We start from the raw sequence: 25,293 nt of genomic DNA, 5'->3' as shown, positions 1-25,293 counted from the left end.
CCTCACCAAACTCAAAAGGCAGTGAGAATTCACAAGTAAATGAGAGTCGGAGTACCAAATTCAATTCCATTTACCATCGTAAAAATAAAAAGAAATATTAGTTGATTACCAAATTTCCGCAACTGTTCAATTTTGAGGTAAGTTCTTGTTATCTCTTCATAATTAACTATAAGTTTATTAATTTGATTCAGACCCATTCAAAAGTTTCATTGTTTATCCTAATTGATCTCCTATGTTCCAAAATTTGTATAAAGCATGAAAGAACTAAAACCACTTAACCCTCTAATTAATAGGGTCTACAAGAGGAGGGTAAGAAAGGAATTTCATCAAGACAAGATTTCACCTTGTCGTACAAAATAATATCTACGCACTTACTCTATTGTTTTGTAATACAATTATATATTCTAGACTATCGTAGAGAGAATTTAATTCTCTCGAAATGCTAATCAATGCTTATTTTATTTTGTATTCCTTGAAAAACATATTTTCTATAATCCAATCGAATAACACAAAGTGAGGTAGTAGAATTGTGAAACAACAATGGCCAATTACATTTATTTCTTAAAAAATCAAACAAAAACATACAAAGGAACAACTATACAAACCCAGACTTGATACAACAGATGTTCATAGCATATAAACTTACACAAAGCAAATATGATTACAAAAGAAAAATAAAAAACCACAAACTATCAAACATGAAGATTTTGAACTTTTAGAATCCCAAATCTTCTTGATCTATATTGCAATTGTAGTCTAATGGTCAGGACCCAACAAGGATAGAAGAAAGTCCTTGTAGCTGCCTGAAGTCTCGGACTGAACTGCTTTGTTCAGTGTTTTCTTATATTTCTTGTGATATTCTGCCTTTATATACTGCATATCCATCTCAGCTCTTGACACAATTACTCTTATCAGAGTGGAGTCGTCTGTTCCCATTCCTTTCATTGCCTTGCGCAATACCTGCAATTCAACAATTTTAACATCATGGTCCGGGACCTAGATGAGAAGTGTACGATCTTCAAGGAATGTATCGGTTTATCTTAATTTCAGGGATGACAAGAAAGAGAGTGAGGAGTAATGTATATAGCCATACAATGTAAGTGTAGAAATCAAGGTTGTATATGCAAGATCGATCCTTTTTGTAATGCCCCAAACCTAGATTTAGAATCCAGATTTGATATCTAATGGCACTTGACTTTCCCTTGTGAACCAAGCCATGCTATTTACTTTTCTTGAACTGCTTATAAGATTGAAAATTATCGTAAACCAATATGGCTCTTTTTTGGTATGTTTTTTCCTCAATCACATGCTTACTAGGAAAAATCTCACAAGGTCATTTAACAGAGAATTGCTCCAAACTAAGTACACCAAATTTTGGAGTTCCTATGATTGAGTCACCAAAAAGGACGGTACACCTTATTAGTATAGTTAATCATAATTCTCTTAATCCTTTGTCTACCATGCTTTCGTATTTTCAAGATCTCGCATTCAAATGTAATCACGGTTGATTCATGTACCCTTTTTGAACTTAGACGTTACATTCTTAGTGTAGAAGAAAGTAAGGTTGTTTGTGGTGCAATTGAGGGTCACAAGCATGGCTTTCTACGTTTTTTCTAACTTTATTTCTACTTCCTTAACTTCTTCATCAACTTATTATTTGTACTACTATTTTTTCCATATATAAATACTTTATTTATGTTCATCTATGGTGTGCTTCGTAAAACAATAAATAATAAAAACCACTTGTTTACTATATATACTAAGGATGGCTATGGCACTTTAGTACGCCTAAAACTTCAGAAAACATAGAGTTTGACCATGGAAAGACAGATGAAAACATAGCTTAAGAACGTTTGAATAAAAAGAGTTTAAGAACAATACCTTTGCAAAGTAAAACCCAGGATTCTCAGCACACAGCAAAATGGTGAGAAGGCCATGCTCAAAATTCCCAGATGTTTCTTTCTTTATAGCCTGCAAAGTAAATTTCGTATTGTGTTAAACTTAAACCTTTATACTCTAAAAGAAAGATAAATCTTGATCAAACACCTAATTAATATAGAAATACCTCTTTCAAAGAGTGTCCATATGAATGTTTATAAGCATGACTAACGGCGGAAAGATGTGCCCTACTTCTTTCACTGAAAATCTTTATGAACTTATCTTCATCAGTTCCCAATCTTTTCTCTCCAGCTTTATAGAGAGCTTTGGCATCTTTATCTACCAGAGCTCTGTCGACTTCTAGGCCTTCATATCGCAGTTTACTAATGTAAGCCAATAGCAACTGAAAATAAGTAATACTCTTTTGTTAGAATGTTAATTTTTCCTTTAAAAAAAATATCAACTTCCAAACATCTGTTTGCAAAGGAAAATAAGAGCCCATTTATCATAGCTTCAACTTTAAGATAGAGGTCAATGCATGTATGATAATTAGCTCCAGCTATCACCCCTTTTATCTAACGTTTTCCAAGTATACAAAGAGCTATGGTGTTCGTCAATGAACAAGTGACAAGTCAATAGTACACACCCCGGGGCAACCATTTGAGCTGACAATATTTGATTGTCAAGATACTCATTGGATTTTGACATCTTAGATAGGTGATTGCATGGGGTTTGAACGCATTATTACATACTCCATTTACTTTTACCACATACTCCAATGTCACTAGGTCAAACTATAATGGTTTGTTTTCATATAATCCAAGCATAATGGGGAGCATTTACATATTGTGCTTGGTTTTTGTGAGTTTCCTAAGATCTAAAATATCATCATCCATTTACAAAATGTACACATTTTTACATACAATTCATTAGGCTTAAAACCAAGTAACAGAACAATATCATCAAAAACTGGTAGACAATAAAGAGTGAGAGTGATAAAGTAGAAGAAAAGGAAGTAGGACCTTTTGATGATCACCGGTCGCAGTGCGTTCAATATCGCGTTCAAGGGGAGAACGAAAAATGGTCAAGTAAATTTGTTTAAAATGCTGAATCTGCGACGGTGTGCGAGAACAAATTACTTCAGTGGCAGCTCTAAGAGTAGAAGTTTCTCCATATATAGCATTCTTCACTAGAATAGCATCTCTGGTTGCTGGATCATACATCCATAGTAAAATAGCATCCTGCAAGAATTTGACGATGTTCAACAAACATACAGAAAACCAAAAGGATAAAAGGAGGAATACAAGAGACGAGCAAGAGAGCGAGCTCAATTAAAGTATGGTCTTACCATACTTAGTAATAGCTCAGTTATATAATTGGCAAGTTCATGAGCTATTCTGTAAAGTGATAAAATTACAATCAAGTAGGCTCATGGAATTTTATTAAATATGGACTTATTGGATGGATATTAGATCATGGATTTAAATTTCAGCATTTTCACCTCTGTACTTTAAAATTGTGTTCATTTTAGTCCCTAACTATATTTTCAAAATGATGCTTTTAGTCCTGTAATTATAAGGAGTGACCATGTTTGCCGATTCATTTTCTTCCTTATGTCATTCCTTTCCATTAGAATATCACAGCATACACCGCTTCACTTACATATGTCGAAGAGAACCATAACTTTAAACTAAAAATTTTCATTGCTTAAAAGTTTTAATAAAATTTTGCAAATAAAGACCAAAATGGTTGCGGACTAAATGCACAAGATCAAAACAATCATTTTAAAAATATAAGGACTAAATGAACAAAACTTGAAACCACATGGATTAAAATAAACAAAAAAGGGACTAAAATTTAAAATGTAAACTAAGAAAGTCTTCTACAACACACCTCAAGTTTGCCACTGAGCTCAGATTTCAAGCGTTTGGTGAGTTCCTCAGAGTACATGGCTCTATATTCCTGCTGAATGAGAGCACGTTGTGCTGCATCTCTATGTGCAAGAACACTGATAACTGCAGCAGTATCACATCCAAAACCTCCAAAAACGAATCAAAGAAAATCAATACCAAAACAAAATCATCAGTCACCACAGTCTCATCTCAATTTTCATCTAAACCCTCCACTTTTGGGAAAAAAAATACATATTTGGTCTCTTACTATTTCGTCCCTAAGTTTCATAACCTTAGGCTTTTCATCTTTAAATCTTGAGTTTCATTTGAGTTTAGTGTCAAGGTTTCATAAGGTTACAAGTTTACCCTTTATATTTGAGTTTTACTTCAATTCCATCCCTAGAACTCAATATTTACACTTCGAACCTCTACTTTTCACTAAATACTTACTTTAAATTTTTATTGTTTTTCTTTATTAATTAATGTAACAAGAATTAAAAGAATTATGCTTAATTAAGTTTCACTGTTATTTTCTATCACTATTAAAATTAATTGTAAATTTTCATTTAATATTTTTTTTCGTTACCGGAACTTCGAAGATGAGGGATCAAGTCTTTAATCTCTTTGGAGGAAAATCAGAGGAAAATCATGTCAATTAGCTTTGAGATAAGCCAACTTTATCTACTTGATAGTTATATTTCAAATTAATTAATAAACATTAACTATAACAACTAAAACAATACTTAGTAAAAATTCGAGAATAAAAGTATAAATATAGAAACTAGGGACTAAACAAAACTACCAAGGGTGCAGCACTTTGAAACCTAGAGACTAAAATCAAGCTCAAAGTTCATAATATTTTGAAACTTAAACACCAAATGGAAACAAGACTCAAAACCCAGAGGCAAAAGCTATTACACCCACCTTATCTATCCCCAACGATCAAAACAGGGCAATTGAACAGGTCAATTTCAATTTAAATTTCATAAAAAAAGAACCCACATACTCAAATTCAGTAATTCTGTAATTCAGCCTATAGATTCTCCCCCTTTCCCTAATTTTTCCCCCATTTTCCTAACTCCATTATCTCCACTAGAATCAAAACTTCAAGTCAGCCAAAGAAAGAACACATACGCAATTCAGAGATTAAATTGTAAATAGAGAAGCAAAAGAAATGGGAAATAAGAAGACAGACCTTTGAAGGCGCGGTAAAGTAGGGTAGCATCGTCTCGAGGGGAAGTAAGAAGAGGAGGAATGGTTAAGGAAGACATTGGAGAAAGAAGAAAAATGAGAGGAAAAATTTGAAGTGAAAGTTAAAGATGAGCGATAGATATAGATTATATATAAACGAAGAATGAATCATCGGCGATTGACGATGATGGTATTTGATTCAACATTGGACAACTTGCTTTTCAGGACGCCGCCACCAGACGTACATTTTTCAATTTGAATTTTGAATTCTTCAAAACTTTCTCACCCTTTTCTTTATTATTGTTGTTGTTCGCCTTTCATTCGCTTTTGGAAGAAAATACCAATTTGGAATTATTGTTTTGATTTTCATCTTGACACGTTTAATTTCGTTTTTTAAATTTTCAAAATTTTAAAAGTACTCTTTTAGTTTATAATTTTATGTTAGATAAAACGGTTTCTTTCAAAAATATAACAAACCAACCAAATATTTATATTGAACAATTTTAAAATGGAAAAGGCCTACATGTCCACAATGGGAATTACAAAAAATGCTCCGGTTAATACGCGATTAATCAATTATGATATGCACTCGTGTAGGAAATGATATACGATCATATAAGTAGTATCAACATGATTGTATAGTTCTTTTTAGCGATGGAAAAAATACTTCAAATTTAAACATTGTGTTGACCACGATAAACGATCATGTTGACTATAGTACGTAATCGTTTACATCATATACACACGATAATGCAATTTTTTTAAAACGATGGAAAAAAATGCTTCAAATCTGAACAATTGTGTTGACCATACTAAATAATCGTGTTGACTAGGTAAGCGATCGTTTAGATTTCATATTAAAGTGATATTTAAACAATCTTGATATTCTAAAACAAGAGCTAGAAGAAAGAAAGAGAAGATGAATAAAGAAAGAAAGAAAAAGAAGATGAATAAAAATAGAAGAAAGAAAGAAAGAAAGAAAAAGAAGATGAATAAAAATAAAAGAAAGAAAATCTTTAAGAGGAGCTGAAAAAATCTAGAAGAGAAGATGAATATATCTCAAAAGCAGAAGAGAAAAGAGAAGTGACTAATCCTCCGTAATATCAAAGACTAATATGAAATTTATGAAAATATTTTAACAGCTTCCTGTACTTTTTAATTTTGCTACTCGAGCCATAAATATTTTGATGTTTTACTATATTTATGAAAATTAAACAATTAAAAATCTAGTTTATTAACGTTGTTTTTTTAATAAATAAATGTAAATATTTATTTTTTAGTTCGATAATGGTGGATGAAAGTGAAACTATTAATGTTTGAGATGATAATTTATATTTTTATTTCCTTTTAACTATTATTAGATTCCACATTTATCTAATGTTTTAAACGAAACATATTTATAAGAGAAACTTACATAAATGTTACAAAACTGTAAATTATTTAACGTCCGTGTAACAAACCCTATAAAGTTAGTGATTTTTTAAATATTCCAGATTTGTCATTCCATCTTTCTTTTCTTTCTTGTGATTCGTCTTCCTCCTATATTTCGTCTTCTCCGTCTTCCCCTGCGATTTCGTCTTTCTTCGTTTCTTTTTTTTTTTTCTGTGATTTCTTTCCATCATCTTTCTTATTTTTCAATTCTTTATTTATGTCGTTTAATCTTTCCATCATTTTTTCTTCTTTTCCTCTCTCTGTTTTTTTTTCGCTTCGATTTCTTTCCATCGTCTTTCTACTTTTCCTCTTCTTTTTTTCGCTGCGATTTCTTTCCATCGTCTTTCTTCTTTTCTTTTTTCTTTTTACGCGTTTATATTTGGGTAACCAAATCTAAACGACTATGTATAAGACTGGGTACAACAAAATAGCAAAATCTAAAATATCGTGTATTAAGAATCTTGAAAAAAATCATTTAGATAGTAGCCAAACGTAAACGATCGTTTAAAAAAGTAAACTTTCGTGTAAAAAAAAATAAAAGATCGTGTATAAAAAATCTTGAAAAAAATCATTTGGATTGGAGTAGCAAAATGTAAACGATCATGTAAAAAAAGTAAACGATTGTGTAAAGAAATCTAAACTATCGTGTACCAAAAGAATTAAAAAAATCATGTACCAAATTTTTTAAAAAATAATTTAGATTTGGGTCCTCAAATCTAAACGATCGTGTAACAAAATTAAACGATAGAATTGAAAAGATAAATTGTAGTCATATCTAAACGATCGCGTATAAATTATAGTCATATCCAAACGATCGTGTTGTAGCCATATCTGAACGATCGCGCATATATTGAACCATATCTAAACGACCGCGTATATGTTGAACCATATCTAAACAATCGCGTATAAATTGTAGCCATATCTAAATGATCGCGTATCAAACAATAACCAAATCTAAACGATCGCAAATATATTACACGCGCGTTATTGATGGTGTGATTGACGAGACATTTTTTTATTTTACATGGTGGACCTCTAGGCTTTTTCCGTTTTTGAAATTGTTCTATAGAGTGTAAATATTTTGTTGTTTTTTTATATTTTTGAAAAGACCCCTGTTTATAAAGATCGCTAATGTATTGAATTCATATTATACAGTAGTATAACAATATATTCATTTTAAAAGACCCCATGTAACTATTATTAGCTTCGAAGTTGACTGTTTAAATTAAAAATGAAGTCATTAAAGGAAAATCAACTTCTATCGGTGTCCTATTAGTATTTATCAATAATACAATCTAAAATTTTGTTATATTTTATAAATATTTTAATCCATTTTATTATATTTCAAAATGACTTTACTATAAAAGTCAATAACGTAGCTTTTAAAACAAATATCACTTCACGTAAATATAACATTTTTCTAAAAAAAATTATAATACATAAAATGAAATATTGAAAAATGGAAAGGTCATTTGAATCAACCATTTTATGAATTTTTTTTATATTTTATTTTTAAGGATCTTTTAAAAAATATAACAAAACGACAAAATATTTACACTGTATAGAACAATTTTAAAAATGAAAAAAGTCTAGAGGTTCATCGGGTAAAATACCAAAAAATGCCCCATCAACCACGCCGTCAATAACGCGCGTAATATATTTGCGATTGTTTAGATTTGGTTATTTTTTGGTACACGATTGTTTAGATATGACTACAATTTATCTTTTCAATTCTATCGTTTAATTTTGTTACACGATCGTTTAATTTGGTTATGTTTAAATTTGGTTACATGATCATTTAGATTTGGGGACCCAAATTTAAACGATTTTTTTTTTCAAAATTTAGTAGAGGATTTTTTTCAATTCTTTTGGTACACGATTGTTTAGATTTTTCTAAACGATAATTTATTTTTTTTTACACGATCATTTACTTTTTTTTACACGATCGTTTAAACATTTGGTTACTCCAATCTAAATGGTTTTTTTACAAGATTCTTTATTTTTTCTACATGATCGTTTACTTTTTTTTACACGATCGTTTATATTTGGCTACTCCAATATAAATGATTTTTTTTTCAAAATTCTTTATACACGATCTTTTAGATTTTGTTATTTTTTTTATACAGTTGTTTAGATTTGGTTACCCAAATTTAAACGACCTAAAAAAGAAAGGAAAAGAAAGAAGATGATGGAAATAAATCATAGCGAAAAAAAAAGAAAAGAAAAAATACGATGGAAAGATTAAACAATGTAAAAAAAAGAATAAAAAAAGAAGAAAGATGATGAAAATATATCGTAGCAGAAAAAGAAGAAATACGATGGAAAGAAATCGAAATTGTAGCAGAAAAAAAAAGAAGGAAAAGAACAAAGACGATAAAAGAAATCGGAGGAGGAAGACGATGAAAGAAATCGCAGGAGGAAGACGATGAAAGAAATCGCAGGAGGAAGACGATGAAAGAAATCACGAGGAAGAGAAGAAAGATGGAAAGAAATCGTAGCTGAAAAAAAAGAAGAGGAAAAGAAGAAATACGATGGAAATAAATCAAAATTACAGCAGAAAACAAAAAAGAAGGAAAAGAAGAAAAACGATGAAAGAAATCGCGAGAAAAAGAAAAAAGATCGAAGGACAAACCTGAAATATTTAAAAAACGGCTAACTTTATGGATTTTGTTACACGGACCGTAAATAGTTTGGTGTCTTGTTACATTTATTAAAGTTTTTCTTATTTTTATGGATTAGATGACCTTTCCAATAAAATACCTAAACAATAGTTTAATAATACATTTATTATGTGTTCATTGTAATCTACTTACTTTATTGACTTTTTCTCAAAGGTACTGTTGGTATTACAACATCTAAACCTAATCCAATCGAACAATTCAACAATAAACACGTCTTAATCTTCAATTATAATTATTACTATCATTTTAAATTTCATTACTTTTTAATTAAATTTATAGTACATAAAGTCATCATTTTCTTTTGTTAGTCTATTTCAATAATAAGAAAAGGGAGTCTCCATGTGGCTAAATATAAGCTAGTTTGACTTGGACAACCTTTTTCTCCTATACCCATTAATTAAAGAGTAGTACAGTTTCATATATGTATATGATGTTGACTACCATATTGAAAAAAAAAAAATTATTCTAGAATATTTTGATTCGTCACCATTATATGAATAATATTTTGGAGGCAATGAAGGAAAATTAGATTGAGTTTACAAGGAAGAGAGAATCAAGGAAAAGCTTTCTTACATGGAATGTTTTGGCACTTGGGGTCAATCGAAAGTTTTATCTGACGCTTTTGACGACCCTGTAATGAAATTGAGTTATAATGTAATGTAATCCAAAATTCATTTGTTGGATTAATATTTTTGGATTTGTTTTATAATTCGAACCCTACATCATTCCCATCATTTCAATTCCTTCCCATTTCCCGTGAGTTTTATGTGTTTCATCTAAAAATTTTCCACCCACTCACCATGCATCACGATGCATGATAGTACTGAAAGAATGGAATTCCTAAAGCGAAAGTGTATGAACGTCGTGTAAATGGAATTCAATTTGTAAAACAAAAAAATTCATAGAAAAATAAAACTAAACATGCTAAGGAGGAAAAAAAGGAACAAAAACTTAACCTTTGTGAAACCTCCCAACAGCTTCTTGAATCTCTCAAGAACACCATGAAGTCTTTCTCATTATTCTCAAGGTGAGAATCAATAGAGAGTTGTAGACTTCAATGATTTTGGTAAGGGATTTTTTTTTTAGAAATTTCTTTTTGGAATAGAGAGATCGTCAAAATTTTTTAGAGAGCAAAGAGGTTGAACTCAATATAATCTTAACCGTTTTCTTTTAAGAGAGATGAAGGGGGAAGTTATCAAATAACTTCCTCCATCTCTCTCACGTAGAATAACTCCTATTCTATTATTTAAAATTATATTAATAATATAAATTTAATATAAATTTAAATCATATTATATCTCATATAATATGAACTTTATATTATATCATATATAATATAATCAATGGTTTATATCTCTCATATGACTTATAGTGCTAATATGAATTGAATCCATATTAATTTTAACCTATAGTTTATTTATGAATATTATTATTATTATTTGAATCATATTCAAATATTAACGTCTCTCATAAAAACTTTATATTATAATGTATCAAATACATTATATTAATTGTATCATATTCAATTTATTTCCTTTAATCAATTTGAACAATTCAAATTAAACCAAAAGAAATTTAATTCTCATTTATCCTTATTAAGCTAACAAAGAGACCTTATGGACCTACAGAATGAAGCTCTAATGATATCAAATTAATTAATTAAACTCTTTAATTAAATTAATCTCTATTCATTAACTATCAGTCATTCCACTAAAAACTAATAGTTGCACTATTCTTACAGTAGATATATTTTTTTGTCCATTAGATATAACCAATCAATAGTGCAATGACCCTTCACAAATTGCTTGGAAATACAGTTAGGCAAAAAATTACCATTTTGTCCTTGTAGTTACATCTAACTCCTTAAGCACCACTGATTCCTCTAATGAACAATAATTATAGTCCCAATATAACTTAACTCCTCTTGGGCCAAGAGAGGGTGTGGTGCCACATTGTTCAAGCCTTGGAATCAGCCCTGAAGAGAGCAAATTATCTACTTACTTTATCTATACAGAAGTGAAGTCCTTCTTGTGTAGCTGTGTTCCCAGCTCCCCAATCAAACGAATCCCCAAAATGGTAGGCATATTGAGTCGGTGACATAGGTCACTCTCACCCATGCAAATCAAAGGACCACCTTCATAGGCAGAAGTTCATAACTCATTCAAGATTCAGGTCAAGTCACTCATGGTCATCCTGGTGAAATGTAGTCTCAACTAGTAACGGTGTTAGTAAGAGAGACTATTTATTTCATGGTTTGAATATCTCTGCTCTAATCATGAATCATCAGGATCAAATTTTTTGTAGCACTTTAGAACAATTGTAACAACTACAAAGTAGGTCGTATTCGTAGTGTCACCAGGATAAGGTATCTAGCCTTATCCATCTTCTACAGACCATTTAGGTTATCATTTAAACATGATTCACTTGTATGTCTCCACATACATGTTTAGGTTACTGAAGATAACCTTGGATGTTAGTTTATTGGTTTTGTGGGTTAATGCAACTAAATGTCAAATAAAATAAAACACTTTATTTTATTAGATAAATAAAATATTTGTATAATATATACAATTACAAACTACAAAACCACGAGATTTAGGACATCAACCCTAACAAGCACTAAATATATGTTATTTCGTTTAATATTTTATGTTTATATGTTTATTTTATGATTTTGTAGGTTTCAAGCACCTGAGAAGTAAAGTAGGACGTATGTGACGAAATGAAGTTAAAAATAGACCAAAACATAGCTCAAATTCACAAACAAGAAAAGAAAAGTAAAAAGTATGTTTTTGCCTCTAAGGGCATGGCAATGTGGTGTCCCTAAGCATCAAGTTGGGCACTTTTTCTCAAGAGGGTGATTCTGTGCAAGACATTAACCGTTGCAAAGTTGTCGTAAGCTATGTGTAAATAATTGCACTAAGATATGTGTTATGCGATGAAATGTATGCGTTGATGAAGGTTGCACATTAAAAGCTTTGCTAGTTTAATCCAAGTGTAAATTAGAGTAACTCTTGGGGAGTCCAAGGTCGAACATGAGAAAAAATTGTTGATAATTGTGAATTTAAGAGGCGTTAAGTAAATAATACTTAAAGATGTGATGTGGGTTACAAATTACCCTAAACTATACTACCTAACTGTTTTGCAGTTTAAGAGTCGAAAGTGTCCGAGTGCTTAGGTGTTGATTACAAGTATATGGGGGAGTAAGGTCAAGAAAATCCATTAACAAACTTAGATGTAAGTCATGCATTTTGTGTACCAATTAAGGTAGGTATCCTCATGGTGCCAACAAGCCACAAATACTCTATTTCTTGATGTAAATGATGTAATGTGATAGGTGTGTTCTTATTTCTAAGCTAACTCCTACTTTGTTGGACTTGGCTTTCGTCACTAGCTCTTTCAAGAAGTTGACTACCTTATATTAAATTAATCTTTCAATGCATTTATGTATGACATTATCGTATAGGTCGAACAAACTGGACACATCTTTATTTATTCTACTGAATTGAATCTATCCCTTGGTCGTTTTAGAAATTTAGCTACTTATGTAACTAATGAAGATGAAAGACATAGATAAGATGAGAATTCAATTGACCATATTGATAAGATGAGTTCATTATAATACCATGTTTCAAATACAATCAATGTGGACAAGAAAATGTAAATGTAACCAATACAAAGAAACGACAACTATAGATCGCAATTTCTTGGTCGTAATAATTGATCACTCCCTTTAAAAGATTTCGACTTGGGAAGGATGGAAAACTAGAATTATTTGGAAATCTGGATAGAGTTTCTTCTTTCAACTTTATGTGTGTTTTTGTGTTCTTCATTAGAGATATTTATAGGCTTCCAATACTCAACAACCACTAAACACATTTTGTGTTCTACGACACCTATTCTTACAATCAATTCGCTCAAGATCTAAAAATCATGCAAGGTCTATGTTCTTAATGCTCATTTCTTCAATGCAATGATCAACAGTAAGTACTCTAAACAACAATTAGATTTCTTATCGTGCACCATGTTGTTTTCTTCTTTAACATCTCTTAACATCCTTTATGTGTATGCATTGAAAGTCCTTCACATTGTCTTTAGCCCATATGTTCACCTTTTTATTAAAATCATGGAATGAAAATTTGCTTGAACTTGTTGGTTTAAATTTTTGCGTTGGATATATAGGATATTAGATTTGTCAACTTAATAATTCTATCTCAAACCTCTCATTGCAGAATTAATGAGATATTCCCATGCAAGATGAGGTACGTGATGATTAACACGCCTCTCATCCGCTTAGTGTTGAGCTTGTTCGTGTGTCAATGACGTTTTATATCTGCTACTATACTACGCAGTAAGACATGAACATTACATCCATTGTGCTCGGTATGTCTCTAGGCGAGGATCGTGCAATAAAAGGTACACATCCTTTCGACATGTAACTACTTAATCTTCGTTAAGTATAAGTTTTCCTCTTGCTTGCCCAAGTGTAGGCCAAGTAAGAGGTTTCCTAGGTAAGTCAGGGTCGAACACAGAAAATTTCTATCAAACCTAGATACAATGTTTACTTCTTATTCAAGTGGTATACATATCTATACAGTATGGTGTATGTGCGTACTAATCCTACTATTTACACTAAAGGTTTTGTAGAAGATGGCATGGAATGACATGATAGTGGAAGATGAACTAACTTACATCAAAGAAATATGAAGGAAGGTTTCTGCATTGTAGACAATTAAGCCATGCGATAGTCCTTGATGCGATAGCCATCACTTAACCATCTTCTAATTAAAACGAGAAACCTCTTGATGCCTAAATGACACACTTGTTTTCTTTTCATGATACAAGTGGTGAAGCTAAATTATGTAATGAATATCTAGGTTTCCTTACTTATAAGAGTCACATTGTCTCTCTTATTTAAGACGATTGTCTCTCTTATTTAAGGCGACCAACCTCTCAGCGCCTAAACACCACACTTGTTCTCCTTTCGGGACACAAATGATGGAAGTCAAACACCAGAATGGAGTTTGTTTCCAAACTCCCTTCTACATATGTTTAGCTATGTCCTTACTACTTCTTCTCTCGAGCAGTTGGCAATGAATGCTGGCCAAGCGATGGTGTTGAGCTCAACTAAACGCAATGAACCTTATAAACAAAGAGTTTTTATCAAGCACTTATCACACACTTAGACTACTTATAACTGGAGAAATAAGATGAATAGTAAAGAAGTGATAGATTGATCGTGAATAAAGATACAATGTATTGATTGATGTAGACCTTTCGGCCATGGAAATATAAAAATCAAAACATTACAGTGAAAGTACAAAAATGGAAAGTAAAGAGCGAGCCGAGCCGCATAATGCATTGTTGAGTATTCATTGACTCTTTTACAAGTTAAGGGAATTGTTGGTGGTTTCTCTCTTTAATCTCTCACTCAAAAGTTGACCGGAGAAGAAGTGAAGAGAAGAACTTCTACAAAAGTAGAAAGGCTATTCCTTTCCGTTGACTCTCCTGGAGTTGCCTCCGGAGCTTCTCTATTTTTTTCTTTCCAGACCTCTTTTTCATGGTAGAGATGAAGGCTTTTATCGACTAATTTACGCGGGAAGTTTCTACTTCTTATCCTCTGCACTTGTCAGCACTAAACGCCACCTAGTCATATCAACTCCAACTACCATTCTTGTCTTCTAGCAAATCTCCTTGCATGTTAATTGGCATCCGACCTAGCAATGTTACTCGCTAAATAGCTTCTTATCGCGTAAGTCCTTGCATACGTTCATCTTGTGATTCACTATATTTCTTCTTTTCTACATCATCTAATGACAAAAACACTAAAAAAACATAGTTAATCAGGCTTGGATACTTATATAAGTTGTACTCTTTTATCTTTATAAATTTGCAATAAGAGTTACGTGTTTTGGTACTTTATCCTGCAATCTGATTTCATTGTTTTACCTAAAAGGCTACAATAACTTGTATTTCTACAAGTTATAAAAAATATTCATAGGTCATAACATCCAAGCGTCTATAGACATGTGACAACGAAGTAAGCAAATTACATAATTTTCAAGAATCTTTGATCCATCTTCCCACTAGTTTTCTCTATTTATTTTGAATAAAGAGGAGTTTATCTTGTATTTCTACATAGATGATGTTAAACTCGCATTGTTGTATTTCGAATGTTAAAGTTAAGCATGGTTAGAGAAAATATAAAGTCTACACGTGTAAGCCATAAAGAAGCAAGTGGCAAGCAATTGTGATTTTAAGGATGACTAATCTTGTTAGGATTAGTATAAATAAACTATGTAAGGTCAAGGGAAAAGTTACAAAAAAAGATTTAAGCAAAACTCTATCAAAAAAATGACCAGGGGAGAATAGAAAAGATGGAAGGTCAGGCGATAAGAAGTGAGTAGAAGGGAAAGAAGTGTTTTAAGTTTTGTGAGTGATTCTTTTAAAAGGAGCAGAGTTTTCTAAGTATTCCTTTCAAAGTCGTGTTATGTTGTTACGTAAAATATATTACTTGTTGTAATTTTACTTGTTATTTATGTGAAAAGCATGACTATTTGAAAGTAATTCTACGAGTTAAAAGTATTTCTCATAATGCTTGTACGTGAGTAAACCATTAACTTTATTGTCACACCTCATCCTAGAGTACCTCCTCACTAGGCCCAAGATGTGGCATGAAGTCGATTGACATCGTTCTTATTCTAATGACACCTGTCGATCCTGCTTAACATGTAACTCATAACTATCTCTTTTAAAGTAACTTAAACATAAAGTGCATAAAGAAATGTTTAAACTTGGAAATAATAATTTAAATCTTTATCAAACATCTTTGGGTTTACCTATTTGATGGACAATCTGTTGAACAATCTTATATTGACAAAACTAAGTTTAGAGTTTTAACTAGACAACTCTATTACAAAACTCAATTCAAGCATTTTTCTAAATCTATTACAGACAACACATCCAAAACCCTTCTAACTTAATTACAGTTTGATATGCATGAGTGGAATGATTCATACAAAATTCTATTAAGCTTCTAGCAGAGTAGGCAATGCTGGAATTTATGACCTAAAACTCATAGTTTGTAAATTACATTCAATAATCTGATTATTGAATTATTTGTTAGTGAAATAGAATACTATAATCTTGAATCAAATAAACTAAGGTAACCAATACTATCTTGCAGACTTATGTAGAGACCCTAAATATGGATCAAAGTCGAGTTCGTAGCTTAAATGGTCTAGTGACACTATGGATGTAACTTACTTTGTAGTTAGTACAAAAGATATGATCTTGAATCGTTTATTTAGAGACAAGAAAGTAGGAGGTCTTGTGTAAAGTGTTTGTATAAGACCAGACCATTAGATAGTCACTTTTACTTTATAACACCGTTGTCGTTTTAAAACTGACTATTTCTTTTAATTTGATGACCTAGGTAACTTAACCTTAATTTTGAGCTAATTATGAACTTCTATTCGCATGGGATTATCCTTAGATTTGCATAGGTGAGGGTAACTCATTAGCGCTGGCCCAAGAGGCCTCCCATTTCAGGGGTAATACCAAGTGAATAGTTGGGGATATAGGGTGCAAGATAAAATTCACTCCTGACTTCTTTAGAGTTAGTTGATAGGTTGTTCCCTTATGCACTGAATTCAGGTCTTGAACAAGGGGTCCCACCTTCTCATTGGCCTGAGAGGGATTTAGTTTATAGGTTGGACCTGGAACCAATTGTTCATTAGAGGATTAGCGGTACTTAAGGAACAAGAATTAATCTCAAAGATAAAACGGTGAATTGAACCAATTGAGATTACAAACAACTTGTGAAGGGTTAACTTACTAATCATGGTTATATCAAGTGGACATGAATATATCTATAGTGAGGGAAGTGCAACGAGGGGCCTTTAGTTGAATGACCCGTTAGTTATCGAAAACTTTGAATACAAATCTAAATTAATTCAATTGGATTGGTCGAGATTTGATTTAATAATATTATTATTTTATTAGTATTAATTAACTAGATTAACTATTATTAAATAAATAATTGAACTTTAGAAATTTAATATTTGAAAAATAAATAAAAAATTAAATTCAAATTCAATTTGAATTTCTTTTCTTCAAAAGGTGAAGAGGTGCGATACTTTCCATCTCTTCCACTGATCATCAAGCATATAATATATATATTAATATTTTTACTCAATTGAAAAAAGCTTTTCGATGAAGAATTAGTTTGAGAAATGTGAAGGTTTTTAGAAAAGTTTTATATTCACGTTTTCTCTCAAAAACTCATAAAGTCGGTCACCGATTTGATACCACAACCGTGTTCTAAAGCCAGAGAATAGTAGAGAAGACTCTTGTGATCATTTATGACTTAAAATCAACGAAAATGATCAAGAAATGAAGGAGAATTTCAAATTCTAATGTTAGTGTTTGTGAAACTAAAGTTTTCCTCAATTTTATTTTTATGTTAATTAGATGAAATTAGAGCGCTCCTTCTTGGTTCTCTTCCATTGTCATGCTTTTATTACCATCAATTGGTATCAAAGCACATTTGGAACGCTCAATTTCATTTGGTGGGTGTTAATTTTTAAGTTTTATGTTCATGGATGCTTAAATAATGGATTTTCTATTTTAGCAATTTTTTCAAGCAAATTTAGTAGAAAGCTAGCCAAAAATTGAGTGCTTGAATCTATATTTTTCTTTAAAAAATGATCTTCATGCATGGAAAAATGGAGAAGAAAGGGTCCAGACCCGAGACAGTAGGAAAAAATTCAGTCTTGCTTGATCGAAAGGAAAGACATAATATTTTTTATATAGGAATCTCGGGTCAACCTTAAAAAATCCAGGTCGAGATTTAAAGAAAATAGAGAAATATAAGGAGTTTTCGGACGATCTCGGGGTCGTGTCCGGTCGAGATTTGAAGAAAATGGTCGTATCTACCCGAGATTGAAAGCTTGGAGAAAAAATTAAAGAGCATTGAGGCCATTTCGGTGCTGTGATTTGCCAAGACTGGTTTTAGGCCGGATCAGCTTCGTTCGTGACTGATTCGAGCTTCTAGAAATTATTATTATAAAATTTTTTATTTTTCCCTTAAAAATTGCCAAAAATCGGTCCAATTTGAATCTATTTAATTAATTATGCAAGTTTGATTTATGTTTTAATAAATTTAACATTGTTTGTGCATATAGTATGACATTTAGATTTAAACACCCACCACAGGTTAACATGATCATGGATTTGAGTATGTTATAATATATTATTTGCATGTTAATTGATTAATATGGATCTTGATTAATTTGATTAATTATTTTTTTAATTAATTTAATTAATTTCGATTAAAAAATGATTTAATGAAATTAATAAAGTGATTAAAGATAAGATTTATTTAACTTTATCGAATATGATTTGATTAAAGTTAAACAAATTAAATCCATATTAAATTTTCATTAAATGAATAGTTATATAATGAATGTTAGATGTTTGTAATAGGTATGTCTATAATTTTATAAATGATATAAAATCAATAAGACATTTAAAATCTATAACAAAGATAAGTTGCATGCTCACCTAGATTAAATAGTATTAACCAAATTTTGTTGATATCTTGTAAAACTGGTTACAAGACTCTCACCTGATTCGATTTTGTCAAAAGTCAAATAATTTGACTACGGTTAGAGTGTAACGACTAAATTCTTTATACTAAGCTGAGGTCATTACTATTAAAAGAAAATAAAAGTCTCCTTAACAAAACGAGAAAAACAACACTAATTCTAATGAAAACCTCCAATACTCACTAAAATCATAAATAAAGAAATATATGTAGAAATAAATTTGAAATAAACTCTTAATTTAGGACTTATCTACTTCTAAAGAATAATAGTCAAAGAATACCAAAAAAAAAAAAAAAAAAAAACTGAAATCATAACTGCGAGGTATAAGCGAAAGCAAAAAGTTTCTCGATGACATGTCACGGCCACTTATTGTCATTCGCCAACTTTCCTCTACCCTTACCTTTACCTCTGTCTGAAAGATTAAACATAAAAAGAGTAAGTATAAACATATATTGAGTAAGGGATATACTACTAGTCCTGTTAGGTGACTGTTAACTTTTCATTAGAGTCCTGTAAATAAGTACCCCTAAACTGGCGCGTTTCCCGAACACACGCAAACTAATGATCCAGTAGGAACATCTTTGGTCTTCAATAAACCCAAAGAAACACCTAGGACAAAACTGGTCTTCAGTGAACCCAAAGGAACACTTAAAATAATTGCACTGTAAGTGACCCTGTCGGACCACTCATATGCATAACATCTCATGATACTGGTAATTCCGTCGAACTGCACAATCATAAAAAGGTGGTGATCCCGAGGGACACTCATGTGGGTACGAATTTAATAAATAAAGTTAACAAAACACGTTATTCATAGCATGTAACACATCATAACATCATAAACATGGTATGAAAACTAATCATAACGTTCTTAATCATGAGATTAATATTTCATGCATCAACATTAACATAATTGGTCATCATCATCAACAAGTTATGCATCTTCACTACATCAATGCATAATGGAAAATTACATGCAAGCTATTAACTTCAGTTCGAAGGTCTAGTAGAAGAATGTCTTACCATGAGATTAGCTTAACCAAAATATTCTTAACAGTAACAGTCAAGCTTTCCAATAATAAATCCTACATAGCAAGGGGAAGAATAACTAAGTTCAATAACTTAATAGTGGCTTAAAGATAAAAAAATCTACTTAATTCAACTTACCTAAAATTGAAAATTCAACCTTAATTGGAAATAATCAAGCTCTCAGTTCCTTTAATAAACTCTAACCAAGGCTTCATAAAAAAATATAATCCATCTTAAAATCCAAAATTAAATTATTTAGAGTCCAAAAATTAATATCTCATTGGTATTAACCAAAACCCATTAACACTCACTAAAACTTACCAAAAATAGGGGAAAAAGACAAAAAATAAACTTGGTGGCTTGATAATGGCTTTGCGGCTCAAGGGAACTGGCTACAAGGACGCGACTTACTGACGCACACGACTCGGATGACTGATGCGGCTAGGATTAGCTAGCGCACACTTGCAACTTTGAAGAGGAGACTCGCCTTGACATCGACTCCGATGAAGAAGCGGCTTGGGTTGTGTGGCTTTGTTTGGCTCGATACGAAACGCGACGCACGAAATGGTGGAAGATAGCTTGTGAACGAAAAATTATGGAGCTCTGACTGACGTTCAACGACGAGGCGACTGATCTGCATGAAGGGAAACGTGGACGAGCTTCGGTGGCTGGATGTGCTTGCTGACGTTATGGGAAACGAATAGACCAAGGCAACACTTGATGATGGAACGATGGAGAAAGGAATGGCAGACGGCTGGTATGCCACGGTGGTTAGAGGAAGATTATGGCGGATCTTAAGAGGTTAGGGTTTTGTGAAGGTAATTTAGAGTCTTCTTAATGAAGAAAAGATGAATAGTAATGGACACGTTCCTCTAGATCTATTTAAAAAATAATAATATAATAATAATTAATTTTCTTTTCTTTTTTCCTTATTCTTTTTCCAAAACAAAACCCATACCTTCTCTCTTTTCATTTAAAACAAATCAAATCTCATTTTTAAAACTCAAATATCCTCTCTCCTCATTAACTCTTTCCATCAAATCTTTTTTTATCTTCTCTTCTTTTCTCCCAAAATTATACATCTTTTCTTAAATAATTATATTATCCCCAATAATATAATTATTCTTAACCTTCTCACAATTTAATTAATTATATATACACATATATATAATTAATCATAATTCCCTCAACTTCACCAAATATAAATCAAGCAATCACATTTCATTTAAATTAAATCTTTCATAGCACCAAAATTCCAAATCTCTAAACTAACTAAAATAACACCCAAAATAATTTCAACATGGTTAAAATTAAACGTAAGATAATTAAAATTAAAAATTAACTTATTTTGGAGCGTTACAATCTTCCTCATTTGAGAAACTTTCATCCTCGAAAGTTTTAATCCTCGAACAGCTCGGGATACTTGGTTCTCATGTCATCCTCTCTCGCTCATGTGGCCTCTTCAACTCCGTGGTTTCACTAAAAACCTTTAACCAGTGTAATTCCTCTATTACGGAGCATCTTGACCTCTTTTGCCAAAATCTCAATGGGTTACGCCTCATAGCTCAAATTCTTATTAATTTGCAATAGTTCAAAGTCAACTATATGCGTTAGATCTATTACATACTTCCTCATCATAGAGACATTTCTCCCACATCAAACTCGAGATCCTTACGTCGTTCATCAGTGTAACTCTTTTGTCTGCTCTACGCTATCAACATACGAGCTCTAATCTTCTGTATGACTGTTAATGGTTTGAACTAGCTTAGGGCTTAACATTCTCTGCTCACCAACCTCTCCGTAACACACAGGAGATCTACAACACTTACCACGTAAAGCTTCAAATAGTGCCATACAAATGGTAGCCTGATAGCTGTTATTATAGGCAAACTTCATCCAATGCAAATGAAAGTCTCAACTCCCTGAAAACTCCAGCACATAAGCTCGCAGCATATCCTCCAAGATTTGGTTTAAATGCTCTGTTTGACTATCGGTCTGAGAGTGCAATGCTGTGCTAAAATCTAATCTCCTGCCCAAGGAAATTTGAAGTGCTTTCTAAAACTTTAAAGTGAAACGAGCATCTCTGTTAGAAACGATCGCATAGACACTCCAAGAAGTCTCATTATCTCAGCTATATTTAGTTGTCCCCACTTATTGGCAGTATAAGTGGATTTCCTTAGAATGAAATGAGCTGACTTCGTAAACATGTGAATAACTTAAACACTGTATAACCCTTCAGGGTCCTAGGAAATCCTGTGATGAAGTCCATAGACATATTCTCCTACTTCCACTATGGCACAGTCAAGGGTTGTAACAAACCTGCTGGCTTTTGTCTTGGTGCCTTCACCTGCTGGCACCAAGCATCTACTATCGATGTCTGTCACTTCTCTCTTCATATTTCGCCACCAGAAAACTCGCTTCAAGTCCTGATACATCTTTGTACTGCTAGGATATATAGAAAATGGAGAACTATGAATCTCAGTCAAAAGCTTTGTCTTAACTGCACTGTATGCTGGCACGCACAATCGTTTCTTAAAGATAAATCCCTCATCAGAGGATATAGAGAACTCCTCATCTTACCCTGCTTCTGCTAGGTTGCGCTTCTTAACCAAATATGCATAATTTAACGGGGCAACAATAATCCTCTATCTGAAAGTCGATCGCACTGACAACTAAGCCAACTATGAGGTGACTTCTTTTACTGAAACTGCAATCTTAGCTCTTTCAAAGTCTCTGTGTAAGGGAACCTACTCAATGATGAGTGTTGCTGAATGTGATATCTTTCTACTAAGCGCATCAACTACCACATTTGCCTTACCTGGAATTAACAAAATCTCACAATCATAGTCCTTTACTAACTCAAGTCATCTTCTCTGTCTCATGTTTAACTCTTTCTAGATGAAGAAGTTAAACATATAGATCGGATCTTAATAAACTTATAGTGTCTGTGCGTGTGTGTGTGTGTCCTAAACCCTAAAATTATAACTTGTGTGTGTGTATGTAAATATATCCTCTCAGCATAAATAGCTCGATAGTCTAACTTTTAGCTTCTGAAAAATTAAACGACAACAATTATGCGACATGGAAATCAAACTTAAATACAATACTAGTTGTTTATGATTTAAGATTTGTCTTAAATGAGGAAGGTCCTCAAACCCCAACCTCAAATGCTAACCAAATTGTTCAGGATGCATTTGATCGATGAGTCAAAGCTAATGAGAAAGTTTGTGTCTACATTCTTGCCAGCATGGCTGATGTTTTGTAAAAGAAACATGAATCCTTAGCCAGGACTAAAGGCAATTATGGATTCATTGAAGGTGATGTTTAGGCAACCTTCATACTCCCTAAGACATGAAGCAATTAAACACATTTATACATAGCAAATGAAGAAAGGGACTCTGTTAGAGAACATGATGATGCATTTCAACAGAGCTGAAGTAAATGATAGACCAATTGATGAGGCTAATCAAGTTAGCTTTATCTTATAATCTTTTCCAAAGAGTTATGTACCATTTCAGACGAACGTGTCTTTAAACAAGATAGTTTAATTAGGCCACCATTCTGATTGAACTTCAATGGTTCCAAACTCTTACTGTTGGTAAGGGAAAAAAAGTGTGGAAGCAAATGTTGCTACCACTAAAAAGAAATCTTTGAGAGGATCGTCCTCTAAAAACAAAGTTGGAGCTGAAAACCTAAAGTTTAAATCATGAAGAAGGGAAAGAGGAAGACTCTCATGATTAGTGGAATATGATACTTCAACTTGGATAGTAGATTCATGAGCCATTAATCATATTTGCTTCTCATGTCAGGAAACTAGTTCTTGGAAGAAGCTTGCATAAGACAAGATTACTCTCAAGGTTGGAACAGGAGAGGTAGTCTCGACTAAAGTAGTGGGAGATTTGAAGTTGCTTTTTGAAGACATATATCTACTACTTAAAAATGCCTTGTATGTACCTCAAATGAAGAGGAACTTGATATCTATCTCTTGTATTTTGGAACATATGTATAAAACATCTTTTGAAATTAATGAAGTGTTCATTTTGTATAAAGGTATTCAAATTTGTTCTACTATACTTGAAAATAACTTGTATAATTTAAGACCAACTAGAGCAAAGTTTTCGTCTTTAATACTGAGATGTTTAAAATAGTTAAAACTCATAGTAAAAGATGAAAAGTTTCTTCTAATGCTTATTTATGGCACTTGGTCACATAAATCTCAATAGGATTGAGAGATTGGTTAAGAGTAGACTTCTAAGCCAGTTAGAAGATAACTCCTTAACTCCTTGTGAATCTTGTCATGAAGGAAAAATAACCAAGAGATTTTTTTACTAGAAAATGTCTTAGAGCCAAAGTATCTTTAGAGTTCGTACATTCGAATCTCTATGGACCAATGAATCTCAAAGCTCGAGAAAAATATGAATGTTTCATCAGTTTCATCGATGATTATTCAAGATTTGGTCATGTATACCTAATACATCACAAGTCTGATTTTCTTGAAAAGTTCAAAAAACATAAGGTTGAAGTTATGAATGATTTAGGTAAAACAATAAAAATACTTCGATCAGATCGAGGTTGAGAGTATATGAACTTACAATTCTAAGACTATTTAAAAGAAAATGAAATTCAGACACAACTATATACACCTAGTACACCTCAACAGAACGGTGTATAAAAAAAAAAAGAAACTGAACATTGTTGGTCATGTTTCACTCTATGATGAGTTTTGGTTAGTTACCAAATTCTTTTTGGGTATATGCTTTAGAGACAACTATTTATATTTTGAATAATGTTTCAAAAAAACCTTATGAGCTATGGAAAGGGCATAAAGGAGGTTTACGTCACTTTAGGATTTGGAGATGTCCTACATACGTGTTGGTGCAAAATCCTAAAAAATTAGAACATCGTTTAAAATTATGCCTATTCATCATAGGTTATCTAAAAGAATCAAGGGTGGTCTGTTTTACGATCCTTAAGAAAATTAAGTATTTGTATGAACAAGTGCCACATTCTTAGAGGAAGACCACAACAGGGATCATCAACCTTGTAATAAACTAGTATAAAAAGAGATTTTCAAAGACGCTACAAATAAATCTAGTTCATCCACTAAAGTAGTTGATAAAACCAAAAAATCTGGTTAATCACATCTTTCTCATGGTTCATCAGCCTGATCATTACTTGGATTTAACTGAAACTTAAGTCATCATACTTAATGATGGTGTAGAGGATCCAATGACCTATAAGTAGACAAGGATTAATATCAATTGTGATTAGTGGATGAAAGCCATGGGCCACGAAATGAAATCAATATACTTCAATTCCTTATGGACTCTTGTAGATCAACCAAGGAATGTAAAATTAATTGATTGTAAATGGATCTACAAAAGAAAGCAAGACCAAGTTGGTAAAGTATAGGCTCTTAAGGCTCGACTTATGGCAAAGGGTTATACCTAAAGAGAGGGAGTGGAGTATGAAGAAACTTTTTCTCCTATTGTCATGCTTAAGTCAACTAGAATACTCTAATCTATCGCCACTTTTTATGACCATGAGATTTAACAGATGGATGTCAAGATAGCATTTTTTAAT

The 25,293-nt window shown here is 32.1% G+C and overlaps 1 protein-coding gene across 1 annotated transcript; it reads right to left on the bottom strand.

Moving 5' to 3' along the window:
* Positions 1 to 527: 527 nt before the first annotated feature.
* Positions 528 to 5,278, bottom strand: LOC103495087 (annexin D5-like). Its single transcript, XM_008456545.2, has 6 exons — positions 4,966 to 5,278; positions 3,772 to 3,917; positions 2,901 to 3,119; positions 2,066 to 2,281; positions 1,882 to 1,971; positions 528 to 960 (listed from the first exon to the last, which is right to left on the bottom strand). The coding sequence occupies exons 1-6, from the start codon at positions 5,039 to 5,041 to the stop codon at positions 757 to 759; spliced, it is 951 nt and encodes a 316-aa protein (XP_008454767.2). The 5' UTR covers positions 5,042 to 5,278; the 3' UTR covers positions 528 to 756.
* Between the last annotated feature and the right edge of the window lie 20,015 nt (positions 5,279 to 25,293).

This window comes from Cucumis melo, chromosome 10 (assembly GCF_025177605.1).
Source record: "Cucumis melo cultivar AY chromosome 10, USDA_Cmelo_AY_1.0, whole genome shotgun sequence".
NCBI lineage: Eukaryota > Viridiplantae > Streptophyta > Magnoliopsida > Cucurbitales > Cucurbitaceae > Cucumis > Cucumis melo.
Note: the sequence above shows the minus strand (reverse complement) of the source record. Positions and strands in the feature narration are given on the sequence as shown.